Source organism: Artibeus jamaicensis, unplaced genomic scaffold, assembly GCF_021234435.1.
Source record: "Artibeus jamaicensis isolate MK-2021 breed Jamaican fruit bat unplaced genomic scaffold, CSHL_Jam_final scaffold_1283, whole genome shotgun sequence".
NCBI lineage: Eukaryota > Metazoa > Chordata > Mammalia > Chiroptera > Phyllostomidae > Artibeus > Artibeus jamaicensis.
This window is the reverse complement of record NW_026522028.1, coordinates 13,346,627-13,359,807: the sequence shown is the minus strand read 5'-3', so window position 1 is coordinate 13,359,807 and position 13,181 is coordinate 13,346,627. Positions and strand designations below refer to the sequence as shown.

Sequence of the window (13,181 nt, the reverse complement as noted above, 5' to 3'; positions counted from 1 at the left end):
AATACACCGAGTATAACGGCATGTGAGTTTTAAGAAGTAGTCATTGTGGCTGGTACTGTAAACAGTCCCATATGGTTTTCCTTAATGCGCATTTGTCTGAAAAGACCTGGGTTACTTCTGTGTTGTGTTGTATGGCTCCCAGTCCAATATCAGTAGGTCTTTTTCTTCCTTTCTTAGAGTTAATTTTTCCTGGTTAGGTTGCTTTTCTCTGTGAACATCAGAAACTGCTCTGAAAGCAAGCCCTCCAAATTGTTTCTCATTGTCCCTCAACCCCACCTCGCCGTTATAATGCTATTTTTTGAGATGTAATTGACATTTAACATTCTATTAGCTTCAGGCGTACAACATGGTTTGATATTTGTCTGTACTGCAAAATGATCACAGCAATAAGTATAGTCAACATTTGTCATCACCCAGTTAACAATATTTTTCTTGTGATGAGAACTTTTCACATTTACTCTCCCAGCAACTCTCAAATATATGATGCGGTACCATCAACTCTAGTCACCATGCTGTACATCATTGCTGTGATTGGACTGAGGCATTGAGATTGGCTGCCGGTGCCCTTCAGTGGCCGGAAAGCCATCTCCAGCACCCGGGACAGTGCCTGCACCCAGCAGCCACTCAGACACTTGCTGTTTGGACATGGATGGTGGTTGGCGGGATTGGGTTAGGAAGACCGCCCCTTGAAACCCCCTTACCCTGGTGCCTATGGCCTGGCTTATGGTTGATTGCAGGAGAGAGACCCCCTTCTGGAACTTTCCGTTGCTTTGGTTACTTCACAGTAACTGAGAATCCAAAAGCGCAGCTTTATTGAGATGTGACTCAAATGTCATACGATTCTTTCATTTGAAGTAAATATTTCAGTGATTTCCAGTACAGTTGGCCCCACGCATCTGCAGATTCAACCAACTGCAGATAGAAAAAATTGGGGACGGAGTTACAGGCTTTATTTCCTAAACCAGTGATTTTCAACCTTTTTCATCTCATGGCACAAATAAACTAACTACTAAAGTTCTGTGGCACACCAAAAATGTATTATTTTTCTGGCTGATCTGACGAAAAACTAGGTATGATTTTGATTCATTTCACATCGGATAGCTTATTGTTTGTGTTGGGTGTTGACATTTTTTAATTTGATGATCTAAGGGAAAAGAGGCCAGTGTCCCTGACTAAAATAAATAGTCAGGTATTGAAAGCTAAAAATTCCTGCGGCACACCATTTGAAAATCGCTGCCCTAAGCAATAAAGTATAACAACTATTTACATAGCATTTACATTGTTAGGTATTGTAAGGAACCTAGAGATGATTTAAAGTATATGGGAGGATATGCATAGGTTACATGTGAATACTGTGCCGTTTTGTATATGGGATTGAGCATTCCTGGGTTTCGTATCCATAGGGAGGGCGGTCCTGGAACCAGTCCCCTTTGGATACCAGGGGACAATGAATTATATATTCAGAGTTGTGTGTTCATCAAGACAATTTTAGAAGATTTTCATCACCCAGAAACCCGTACCCCTTAGGTAGGCATCACCGCTGTTCCTCCCAGCCTGGCACCCACTGGTTTGCTTTTTGTGTTTAGGGATTTGCCTTTTCTGGCTGTGTCATAAAATGGAATTATACAGTATTGGTCCTTTGTGACTGGCTTCTTTCACTGAGTATCGTATCTTCAAGGGCCGTCCGTGCTGTAGCAAGTGTCAGTGCTGCGTTTCTCCTCTGGCTGAATAATAATAGGTCGTGGTATGGATAGACCATGTTTTGTTTATCCATTTATAACTTTGGGCTTAGGGTTTTGCACATTTTGATAATTATGAGTCATGCTGCTCTGAACATTCCTGTTGGCCTGGGTTTTGTGTGAGGACACTGATCATCTTGCTGCCGTTACATAAACAACTGGATGAGGGAATATAAGACCAAGCTGTTGAAGGAAGACAGGCCTGAGGAAACCGCCTACTTGACCTTGGAAATACATTAAGCCTTTTTAAAAAAACATTTTACTTATTTATGTTTAGACCGAGGGGATGGGAGAGAGAAAGAGGAGAGAAGCATCAATGTGTGGTTGCCTCTTGTGCGCCCCCTACTGGGGACCTGGCCCATAACCTAGGCATGTGTCCTGACTGGGAATCAAACCCGCGACCTTTTGATTCACAGGCCCGAGCGAATCAAATCCACTGAGCCGCACCAGCCAGGGCTAACACAATCTTAAGATTGTTTTAAGGGTTAAGCTCTGGGAGAAATAGGTAGACTCTTTCTGTTTATCACCTGATTTCAGTAATCTGGCCTTGCTGCCTGGCAACATTCATGTGTTTGGTTACACCAAGCATATCCTGAGTGACTGCAAGTGATGTTCTCTAAGCCTTAGACAGTTCTGGGCAAGCTGCTGGGGTAAGAGGGAGTTGTGAGCAGTGCTGCGCTCTTTTGTGAGTCTCAGAGTGGCTAAGCCGGTGGTGGTGGGAACCCTGGAAAAGACTTGTGTTAACTTGATATAATGTACACAGAGTGCACTTTAGTGTACAGTTCTGAGTTTTGACCAGTGCAGTGGTCATGTAACTGTACCCTACTGTGAATGTCAGGACTTCTGAGCAGGTTTTTTTTTTTTTTAGATTTTATTTATTTCTTTAGAGGGGAAGGGAAGGGAAGGAGAGAGAGAGAGACAGAGAGATCAATGTATGGTTGCCTTTCGTGCGTCCCCTGCTGGGAACTGGCCTGCAGGGAACCGGCCTGCAACCCAGACATGTGCCCTGACTGGGAATCGAACCGCGATCATGTGGTTCGCAGGCCTGCGCTCAATCCGCTGAGCTACACCAGCCAGGGCTATCTGAGCGGATTTTTAAAGCAGATACTGGAATGACTTCAAACTGTACTGGAGTCCAGTTTCCCTTTCTTCCTCTTTTTATATTGAGAGGTCTTTCAAGAAAACCAGAAAGCTGGTTTATGTGGGAAGGGAAACTGCATGGCCCAATTCTAGCTCTTAGGTGTTCTGACATCAGAGTCTCAGGCTTTGAGGAAAGGATAGGAGAGAGCGTCTGTGCTTCCTCTTGCAGTGAGCTGCTCATGGAGCTAAGAGGGAGTGGGGGTGGGCCCTCTGACCAGGACTTAATGGGGAAGTGTGGGTGGGGGAGGGAGACCCAAGGGAGTGGAGAATCAGGTAGGAGGAGGGCACAGGGCTGTGGAAACACTAGGGTCTGGGGGAGTAGGAGATGAGCTGGCCACAAATTGCCTATGCCGACCCCCTACTTTTACAGATGAGACTACTGGAGCCCTGGCCCATAGCCCGGCAGGCTGGTGCCAACTGGTGGCCCTGCAGAAGGGATGGCGTGCAGCATGGCAGGACTCAGGATTGGGTAGCTTAAAGAACGTCCGCACGTCTTTTGTCCTAAGTTGTCTTGGTGGAAGTTTTTCCAGTTGAAAAAGACTTCAAGGCACAAGTCAAGGTCACTGGTGGAGAGAGTCGAGACTTTTTCTGGAATGCATATTTCCTGAGGACAGCCTTTAATGAAATCCGCTTTAAGGGGGTTACTGTATTTTATTTAGCCTCTTAAAGCTGAGTGAGTGAGAATATAACTGAAGCACATTTTCCCACAGTTTTGCCAGGGCACTTGGTGTCTTAGGTTTTTGTTCAACAACAGTCCCTCCACTTGATGGGCTACTGAAGTTGGGTTGGCACAACTAATCTTCTTAATTTATGCCCATCACCAGGTGGATCAGTGATGGAATGGCAGTACCAGACCACAAGGATGGAGGGAATGAACACCAGTGCCGGGTTCCTTAGAGGACAGTGGGTGAGCAGGTGGGCCGTAGGCAGGGTCCATCGGATGTGCAGGTTGGGGATTTGACCATCTGGAGCTGGTGCTCAGGGTCAGAGCACTGGGGTTCGTTCTCTAAGACAGACCTGTCAATGGGTTCCTGGGAGAACACGAGGGAGATGAAACTTGGGCTTTCATCCTTCCCTTCCCCGCCCCTAAGTTGATTCCTTTTAAGCCATTGCTGAATAAACGCATACAAAGTCGGTAGTGATCTGGAAATGGGGGCATTAGTTCTCTAGTGGAAAAAGGACACATTTTACCCTGGGAGAGGTCATTGCGGTTCTGAGCACTTTGGAAGGCTCTGAGTAGTATGCTAGTTATTACACACCCTGGCTAGCCAGAGGTTTTTTAAGAACTTTTGCCAAAAAAACACAACATTTTATTAGCCTGGTTTGGATTACCATGTCTGTCTAAAAGCGGTGTGGTTATATCTCTTGAAGAATTTTCCGATTTGGAAGCATTTATGACACTGCTATCTTACGTTCCCAGAGTTGGGTATGTTGTGACCCCAGGCTTTACAGACAAGGGTTTCTTGTCCCTGGGCAATTTTTCCCCCATAAGAGTGGGGTGGGGAACTACTCACATTTAGTGGGCATGACTCCGTTTACCAAAGTCCTGTGAGGCACAGAATTGTCACTTAGACCATATTGTCAGCCTCAGTTTAGGAACTGTGAGAGAGCCACGTACATTTTGCTTGGTTGTGTTACATGCTTCCTGCTAGAGAGGCGTAAAGGTTGAAATAACCTTTTGGTGGCTTGAGTGTAATTGGTTTGGAGATCATGGGGATTTCCTTTTCTTTTTTGTGTCTACTGGTTTAGATTAGTGGTTCTTAACTATAGCTGCATATTGGAGTTTCCCGGGGATCTTAAAAAAATGACTGATGCCTGGGTCCTACCCCCAGATTTTCATTTAATTGGTCTAGGATGTGGCATCAGTTTTTGAAACTCCCTCGGTGATTATAATGCACAGCTAGGATCGAAAACCACTGGTCTACATGTTCTAGAAACTGCAAAGTGGAGTTTATGTCTTTGGCTTTCTCTTTTCACTTTGAAACCATGATTGTGGAAAAGATGTGCTAGACAATTATTTCAGCTCTGGCTCCCCTTTCTGGAGTGTTCTCCAAGGGCTGGGAGCGGGGTGGGTGACAGGGGAGTCCCCACCCAGGTCAGTGGCAGGGCTGGCACAGTGCCCATGGGGACCAGGAAGTGGAGACAGCCAGAAATAACATTCAGACCTGGCCTGTTTCTATTGAACTGGGGGGTGACCCATATTATAGAAATATGTAACACACCCTGGCTGGTGTGGCTCAGTGGATCAAGTGCCAGCCTGTGAGCCAAAGGGTCACCAGTTCAATTCCCTGTTGGAGTGCACGCCTTGGTTGTGGGCCAGGTGCCCAGCAGGGGGCACATATTGATGATTCTCTCCTTCCCGTCCTCTCTCTCTAAAAATAAATAAAATCTTTTTTTAAGTCTTGGGAAAAAAAAGAAGTAACACATCAAATTGGATTTCTTTGTATTGTGTTTTTTTCCCCATTTTGAACCTGGCTGCAGGGTGTTATTAGCCCACTTGGTGCGTTTGCTAATTGTGCCTGTTAGAAAAAAGCAAACGATCTCCATGCTGGGCTTTGCTGGCAGTCAAGGGCTTTGCGACTATCACACAAAGTAAACCCCTTTCTCTGGTCCAAGGAACAGCGTTTGCCCCAGCTCAGCCTGTGGGCTGAGATCCTCACTCACTGCCCAGCCTGGCCAGTGACACAGAGGGTGGTCCTGCCTGGATTGTCCCCTTCACCAGCCCAGGGGATTTGTGTTCTGTTTTGTAATGTGCCAACAGAACCCATTCTTGAGGCCCTTTAACCAGGAGTGATGAGTTGTTTTATATACTTTCAAAACAGAAAACATCTGTTCTAGCCAAGGAGGATTGAATAATTACATAGTGGTTTTCCTCGTCTTCAGGGTAAGTAACCGCCGGGGGGTGTGGACTCAGACGTGCTGGGCACACTTGTCTTCACCACTCTGCCCTTCAGTCACTTCCCCGGTGGCCTGACCTCACCAGGCTTCCTTGGCAAACACACACTGAACAAGGTCAGATCTTTTCATCAGGTTTGAAATCAGAACTTTTTTATTTTTTAGGAGGTGGAATTCAGTCTTAAAACCACCGTTCTGGGCACAGAATTTAGGCCTCCTCTTTTAATTTCCTGAGCCAATTTCAGAATAGTGAAGGCAGCTAGATCGTTTTCTGCCAGATGAGTTTCCCAGAGGCACAGTCTCACTGAGAATGAGTGAGACTGTAATGACACTCAAGGTCGCTGCTCGTGTTGCTCGATGCTTGTGTCCCCATGGGTGTGTTCTGTGGTCTCCAGGAGTCTGTCCCTGACATGGGGCCTTTTCCTGGAAGTGGCCTCAGTTCAGTTTGGTTGTCCAAAGAGGGGGCACCCTGACACTCCTGGGCCCTGCCCGGGGCTCCTGCTGTCCCTCCAGTGCTCTGCCTGCGTGCTGTCTTCTCAAAGGGAGGAGACCTCTTTCTCTGTAGATAAACTGCTATTGGTTTTGTTTTTTTCAGATTTTATGTTTTAGAGAGAGGAGAAGGGAGGGAGAAAGAGAGGCAGAGAAACATCGATGTGGGAGGGAGACATCTATAGGCCACCTCTTCCAGGGCCCCAGCCACACCTCCAACCACAGACCTGGCCCACAAGCCATGCATGTGCCCTGACTGGGAATTGAACTGGTGACTTTTTGGTTCACAGATGGGCGCTCAACCCACTGAGCACAGCAGCCAGGGCCTGTTGGCATTTAATGCAGGATTTGAAGTTCATTTGCCTTCCCAGCCTCTTCCTTCCTCTCCACAGTTGCTGGCACCGCATAGGTGTGTGGGCTGTGGCTCACCTCTCTCCGCCTACCCTGTCTTAGGATTTGGGGGTACACTCTCATCTAGTTTTGTTCTAAATGGTGTCTGAGTTTGGGTTGGTGGTACCCTAACTGCTCTGTGTTCGGGGATTCAGAGCATTCCAGTCACTCCTTCACTGCCATTTTTGCTACTCTATTCTCGTTTAAGCAAAGTTGAAAATACAAATTTCAGTGGGCATATTAGTCTGTTGGGGCTACCGTAGTAAAATATTACAAATGGGTAACTTAAAAAACAAACTTATTCTCTTCTAGATCTGGAGACCGGAAGTTTGCAAACAAAGTATAGGCAGGGCCACGCCCCTCTGAGGGCTGTAGCGGGGAGGGTCCTTGCTTGCTGCTTGTTCTTGGCCTGTGGTGTATCATTCCAATCTCTCCGCTGGCCTTCACACCACCTCTGCTTTCTCCCTGTGTCTTCTCTCCTCTCTCTCCCAGGGACACCTGTCATTGGATTTAGGATCCACCTGGATAATCCAAGATATTTTCAGCTCTATATCCTTAAATTAACTGTGTTCTACTGTGTTACCTGCTAATCTGTGTAGCCTGTGCTTGGCAGGATGGAGAATGTTTTGCCGCTCATGACAAAGGGGAGAAGTGACTCTTGCCACTCTTTTTGTTCAGGTTTTCTTAAAAAGTTCAGTCATCAAACTGCGCCTCACTGGCTTTTCTTCTGAACACGATTCCTCTGACCATTTTCCCTTCTCCCCGCTCTAGCTGATGGCGAGACCATTCTTAAAGGCCTCCAGTCCATTTTCCAGGAGCAGGGAATGACCGAGTCGGTGCATACCTGGCAGGACCATGGCTATTTAGCGACCTACATAAACAAAAATGGCAGGTAAGCCGTCCTTGAGTGCTCCTCTTTGCACCTGGGCACTTCAGGGCTGGGAGAGGGGGTGCTGCAAAGGGCAGTAGGTGGGGGTGTCTAGGTATTTTTTTCCTTCTTTGACAACTTCTGGGAGGGGGCTAGAATTCAGTGCTTCTCAGCCTTAGCTTCACAGTAGCATCTCTCTGGAGCACTTCTACAAAATCCCATGCCAGGCTCTTCCCCACCAGACACTGAAGCCACTGGACATCAACGTTTCTTTAAAGCCCCCAAGCGATTCTACTGTGTGGCTGGGACCCAGAAGCCCTGAGTAGCATAAGCAGTGTGAACTAGTAGGCAGTGATCTGGACGTAGTTAAAACAGGTTCCTGGGCCCCTGTGCAAGAGTTTCTGATGTGGTAGGTAGGGGCAGTGCCCCAAATCGCATTTCCAGCAGACTCCCAGGGGATGCTGACGCTGCTTGTGGGTTGACCCCACTGTGAGTAGCACTCTTACTAAGTGATTACCCATTACCCATCGTCAGATGCAGGATGCAAACATGTACTGGAAACATGCCAGGAAGCTGAGGAGATCCAAGAGTTCAAGTTTTTTTTCCTTAACACTTACAGACTATCTGGACTTTATGTAGTCAAAACAGATGAAAGTCAGTGTGTTCTGAGAATAGGAATGTCTGTACCACATCTAGGCTGGTTAAGTACGCTATTAAGAGTCTTAGTAATTTACACTGTTAATTTAAAGGTGTGAGCTCCTGGGTATTTTTGATGGCTTTCATTCCATTCCCTCAAAGAGTACAAAGTCCTAGAATTCCACATGCCTCCATTAATGTCCCATATCCTCTCCTTTGTTTTTCTATTAACCGCGCCCCAAACACCGTCTTACAGAGGGGCTCCAAAGACATTGCTATGAGATGAGGGAAAGTTACTTTTTGAGACCACCTCCTCATCCATTATTCTCTTTGTAAGTCTAGTTGGTCCACCTTTATGGCAGTATTTGGCATTTCCTCTCCTGATGCCCCACAAAGACATCCTCACCCCTTCTCCCCCAGCCCAGATTTATATTTCTAGCTACATGGCAAACCTCCATATATGTGTTTAGCAGATACCTCATATGTATCTAGAGTTATTTCTTCCTTGAGGGTGATCCAAAACAGTGTCGCCACCCAACCCCTTTTGGCTCTCCATCCTCTCCTTGGTTGGGCCCAGTTACCAGCAGGTCTCCTGAAAGATGCCCGAGCTGTCCCCAAGCCCTGTGGCTCCTGCAGGAGCACATTCAATCCCTCCCGCCCTAACTTCTCTACCCTCCCTGCCACCATCTGGCACTGTCCTTGCTGTGGCTTATCCTTTGGGGACCACAGAAAATCAGACCTTGACACTCTGCCGCCTCGGAAAGCTCCTCCTGCACTCCCGGTGAAGCCTGGCATCTCTGACCACCTGTCTCCTCAGGGCCTTTGCAGCCTGGCCCTACCTGTCCCTCTACCTCAGTTCTTGAATCTTCTACCTGATACACCAATTCCAATCATCCAGAGGACTTAAGAATTCTTCCCAGAAGGTAGTTTTTTAGTGACAAGAGCTGATTGGAAATTGCTTTTATAAGCAGCACCCCCCCCCAAAAAAAAACCCCAGCTTGCTTAATTTTAAAAAGACTTCATTATCTCTGTTAATTTTCCAGTTTCACTTGATCAGCTGGGACCCATCCCTGTGGGTCCTGTTCTGAAATCTTCCCACCCAGACATCTAACTGCTCTCGGGAAGGAAGCACTGTAGCTCCACACTCAGCTTCTGGCCTAAGTTTCTGGTTAATGGCCCCCTGAGGTCCTGGTCCTCAGCCACCATTTTTCATGTTCTCCATATTCCCCCTGGTAAAATTTTCTTTTTATTTCTTGTTTTAATCCCTTGGGGTTGGTACTTGAGACCCTACCTTCCAGCATTCTATGCGTTCCCCTGGTTCTCTGGCAAAGGACTCTTTGCCAGGACCATCCAGGTGGTTAAGGGGTCCCATTCTTTTGTGCTGTCGGTGGTGATGGCGGGGGAGGGCAAGCTGATCATCTCATTCAGATGTAGCTGAGTGTGTGGTGTCCCAGACCTGAACTTGATTTTGAGGCCATCGAAGGGCTGAAGGTGAAAATGAACTAGTTGCATTTATTTTTAAATTCAAGAGCACTGCCTATATTTTCTGAACAGAGTTCATCTTGTAATTTAGTATATTTCAAGTATTTCTTTAACCACGGCTTGTAGTAAGAGGTAACATTAATCGTCAGATACACATCTGTGAATGTACAATACACAAACACAATATAATTGGGGAAAAAAGCTTTCTCAGATAATTAACTCTTATTGCATGTGTTACTCTCATTTTTATTTCATGAAAACAGCTGCTCCGATTGACTAAATTAGGGGTCAGAAAGCTTTTTCTGTAAGGAGCTCCATGGGGTCTGTGTCACGTATTCTCCTTTCATTAAAAAAAAAGCTCTGTAAAAACATAAAAACCATTTTTAGAGTGCAGGCTTTGCAAAACATACTGTGGACTGGGTCTGGCTTGCAGGCTGCACTGAGTGTGTTGACCCTGAACTCAGTGAATTTAATCACCACCTGCCTGCAGCGGGGAAAGCCTGGCTCTGGTTTTCTTTTTTCTTTTTTTAAGTCAATGTATCAGAGTAACATTGGCTCACAAAACCATACAGGTTTCAAGTGTGTAATTCAATAAAACCTCACCTGCACACTGCATTGTGCGCCCACCATCGCCCCAAGCTAAGTCTGTTTCCATCCCCGTTCCCCCTCCCTTTTTCTACCTCCACCCAGCCCTCGCCCCCCTTTCCCTGAATCACCATGCGATTGTCACTGCGTATGTTAGGTGTGTATGTTTTTTGGCTATGTTTTGCATTTTGAAGGTTAATCCGGGGAACCCAGTTGGCCTCTCCCTACCCTCCTTTCCATTAGTACTAAATCTGGCTGAATCACCTGCTGGGCAAACTTCTTAAAAATCAGATTCACAGTGTTTGCTGTTGAATGATATGCTGGGCCCAAGAACCTGTTTTGAAAACCTCAGCATTTGGTGACTCTCTCTAAATCTTCCCTAAATGATTGGTGGCTTCCCTGTCCCCAGCAAGTGGCACGAATAGGAAAGCAACAGGGTCAGGTATGTAATTTAGGGGGGAAAAAGAGAAGTGGTCTTTCCTTTGAGTTGGGTTGCTGTCTTTGTCTTTTTCTTTTGATTGTCATGATATAATTCCTAACCTTAAAATTATGCTTTCCTTTGTAGCTTTGCCAATTTAAGAATTTACCCGCATGGGTTGGTGTTGCTGGACCTTCAGAGTTATGACGGTGATGCGGAAGGCAAAGAAGTTGAAAGTGTCAGTTTTTCGCTTTTTTCAAAAACATTTTATTTATTTTTAGAGAGAAAGGAAGGAAGGGAGAAAGTGAGGGAGAGAAGCATCCATGTGTGGGAGAGAAACATGTATCGGTTAGCCCTTAGCCCCAATTGGGGACCTGGCCCATGACTCAGGCATGTGCCCTGACCAGAACCGGCGACCTTTATGTTTGCAGGACGATGCCCTACCCCCTGGGTCACACCGGTCAGAGTCAGTTTTTTACTTTTATTGACTCAAGTATTTGAGGATCATAAAACCAGCTCGGCTTAATAATGTTAAAATTATGTCACACAATTGCCGACTTCCCAGTTAACTGTAGACTTTCCTCCCTCCATAGTAATTGACTTTAAAACACAAGTAGTTGTTCCTCAGTTGTTTTGAGGAGCCTGGCTGCCATCTTTCCCTTGACTCCTTGAGTACCAATTTTACTTTACACTGAAGGGAATGGAATATAAATGTTTACCCAGGATGTTGTATCTGCAGTACCCTGGGGCCTTCCCCATTCTCATTATTTTGTTGGTAACTTAAACTGAGAGGTCAGGTCAGCCTGTGAGGCCTAGTTGGTGTGGGAGTGCAGAACTGGGCTGGGCCTTGGAGGCTGCGGTGGGGATGGGGGAGGCTGGGGGTGTATTGGGTACTTGCGTTTATCACACAGGTCTGTCACCACAGCCTCACTGTCCTGGTCTATAATTTTGCTGTTCCACTCAGCACATTCCAGAAACCCATTGATTTCTTTTCTTTGAATTGCAGCTTTTGAACAAAGTAGAAGAAAGAATGAAAGAATTGAGTCAGGACAGTACTGGGCGGGTGAAGCGGTAAGTTCACTGTGGAGTGCTCTTTTTTTTTTATGTTTGGTTAATTGGTAAAATAGTCGCAGTGGTGGTGCTGCCCCTGACTTGTGTCTGCTGAAGATATAGTAGCAGAGATCAAAGTCGACTTCTGCTTCTGGCAACACGGTATGCTAAGCTAGTGGGCCCCTCACACCAAAACAAGATACTAGGCTAGTGGCTAGTGACTGTCATGTTGCACAGCACAGAGGTATTTGCAGTGGTATCAGATGTGTACAGCTCCGATAGAAGTAAGTGTTAACATTTGTTGAAAGGGGTGGAGTTGGGTAGATCCTGGGAATTAACAATGAAATTAATGGGTTCACAGCAAGTAATTCTCAACAGTTTGCTCTTGCCTGCCTGGGCGGCTCCTCAATCAGGCCTCATAAGTTAGGAGGCTTGTCCCTTGCTCACAAAGGCAAACACATAGATGGAGAGGCTCAGAGGGACTCGACCAAGGTCACACCAAGGATGGAAGCATTGGGAATACAGATTTTTCTAGTTCCTGGCCCTTTGCAGAAGAGGGAATCCTTGTTGTTAAGAGCTAGGATTGTTAAGTGTTTAATGGCTCGCTCCATAGTAACACTGCAGGGCCAGGTAACAGAGCTAGGAAGTTGTTGAATCTCTCTGGTGCGACAGGAAACTGCAAGTGAAAAGAACATGGCGTGGTGCGGAACTGTCCACGTGTTTCAGTTCTGTCAGAGGACCTGGATTTGTTTAGCTGGTCCAGTTATCGGCCCCTTCATCATCATTAAAAACCACAGCCACGCCCATGCTCCTTTGTGGACTTTTCATCTTCCTTTTCCTGCTTGCAAGAGTTTTCCTCATTTACGCCCATTTGCATTGAACCGGTTCCCAGTGAGTTGTAAAGTGTCTAAATTTGGTGATGAATTGGCCAACATCACAATGCCTCTGAGTTTTACTGGTGTGGTTATTATCAGAGGTTGTTCTGGGCATCTGAAAACAGATGGAATGCCTTTAGGGTGTTCAGCATTTACGAGAAGTCTGATCTCTTTGTATTTTTATGGGATAGGAAGTGACAGTAAAGTTAGGTTTTAGATGTTCAGTTCAAAATGCAGACCTGCTTTTTTGCTCGTCGCCGTCTTTGCATCTTTTCATAAAATCACGGTGGAGGGAGCGAGAAGTGGTTGAAACTCCTTTGCTGTAGGCCCTTCATTATTGGCTCCAAAAGGCCAAGGATGGTGCCCCTTTTGTCTCTGGGGAGTGACATTGTTAGAGATGCTAGTCATTAACAAATAACTCAGTGACATCTGAAATTATTACTCCCCTGTAGTAGATAAAGTAAATGTGAATTTTCATCTAAGAACTCATGGGATTTCTTTGAAAATTTATTTTTGTATTCTATTTTTCAAAAGAAAAGGAACAGGAAAACAAGTTCCTGTCAGTTTTGTTGAAAACAATTCTTGTAATTTACACACTGTACATATTCTCCCAG

At 45.9% G+C, this 13,181-nt stretch overlaps 1 protein-coding gene across 1 annotated transcript in view; it reads left to right on the top strand.

Annotated features, from left to right (window-relative positions):
- Positions 1 to 13,181, top strand: part of SMS (spermine synthase) — a 45,399-nt gene that overhangs the window by 13,094 nt on the left and 19,124 nt on the right. Inside the window, exons 2-4 of the mRNA XM_053655800.1 lie at positions 7,425 to 7,545; positions 10,790 to 10,880; positions 11,649 to 11,713. Of these exons, the coding sequence (XP_053511775.1) occupies positions 7,425 to 7,545; positions 10,790 to 10,880; positions 11,649 to 11,713 (277 nt within the window). The remainder of the gene's footprint in view (positions 1 to 7,424; positions 7,546 to 10,789; positions 10,881 to 11,648; positions 11,714 to 13,181) is intronic.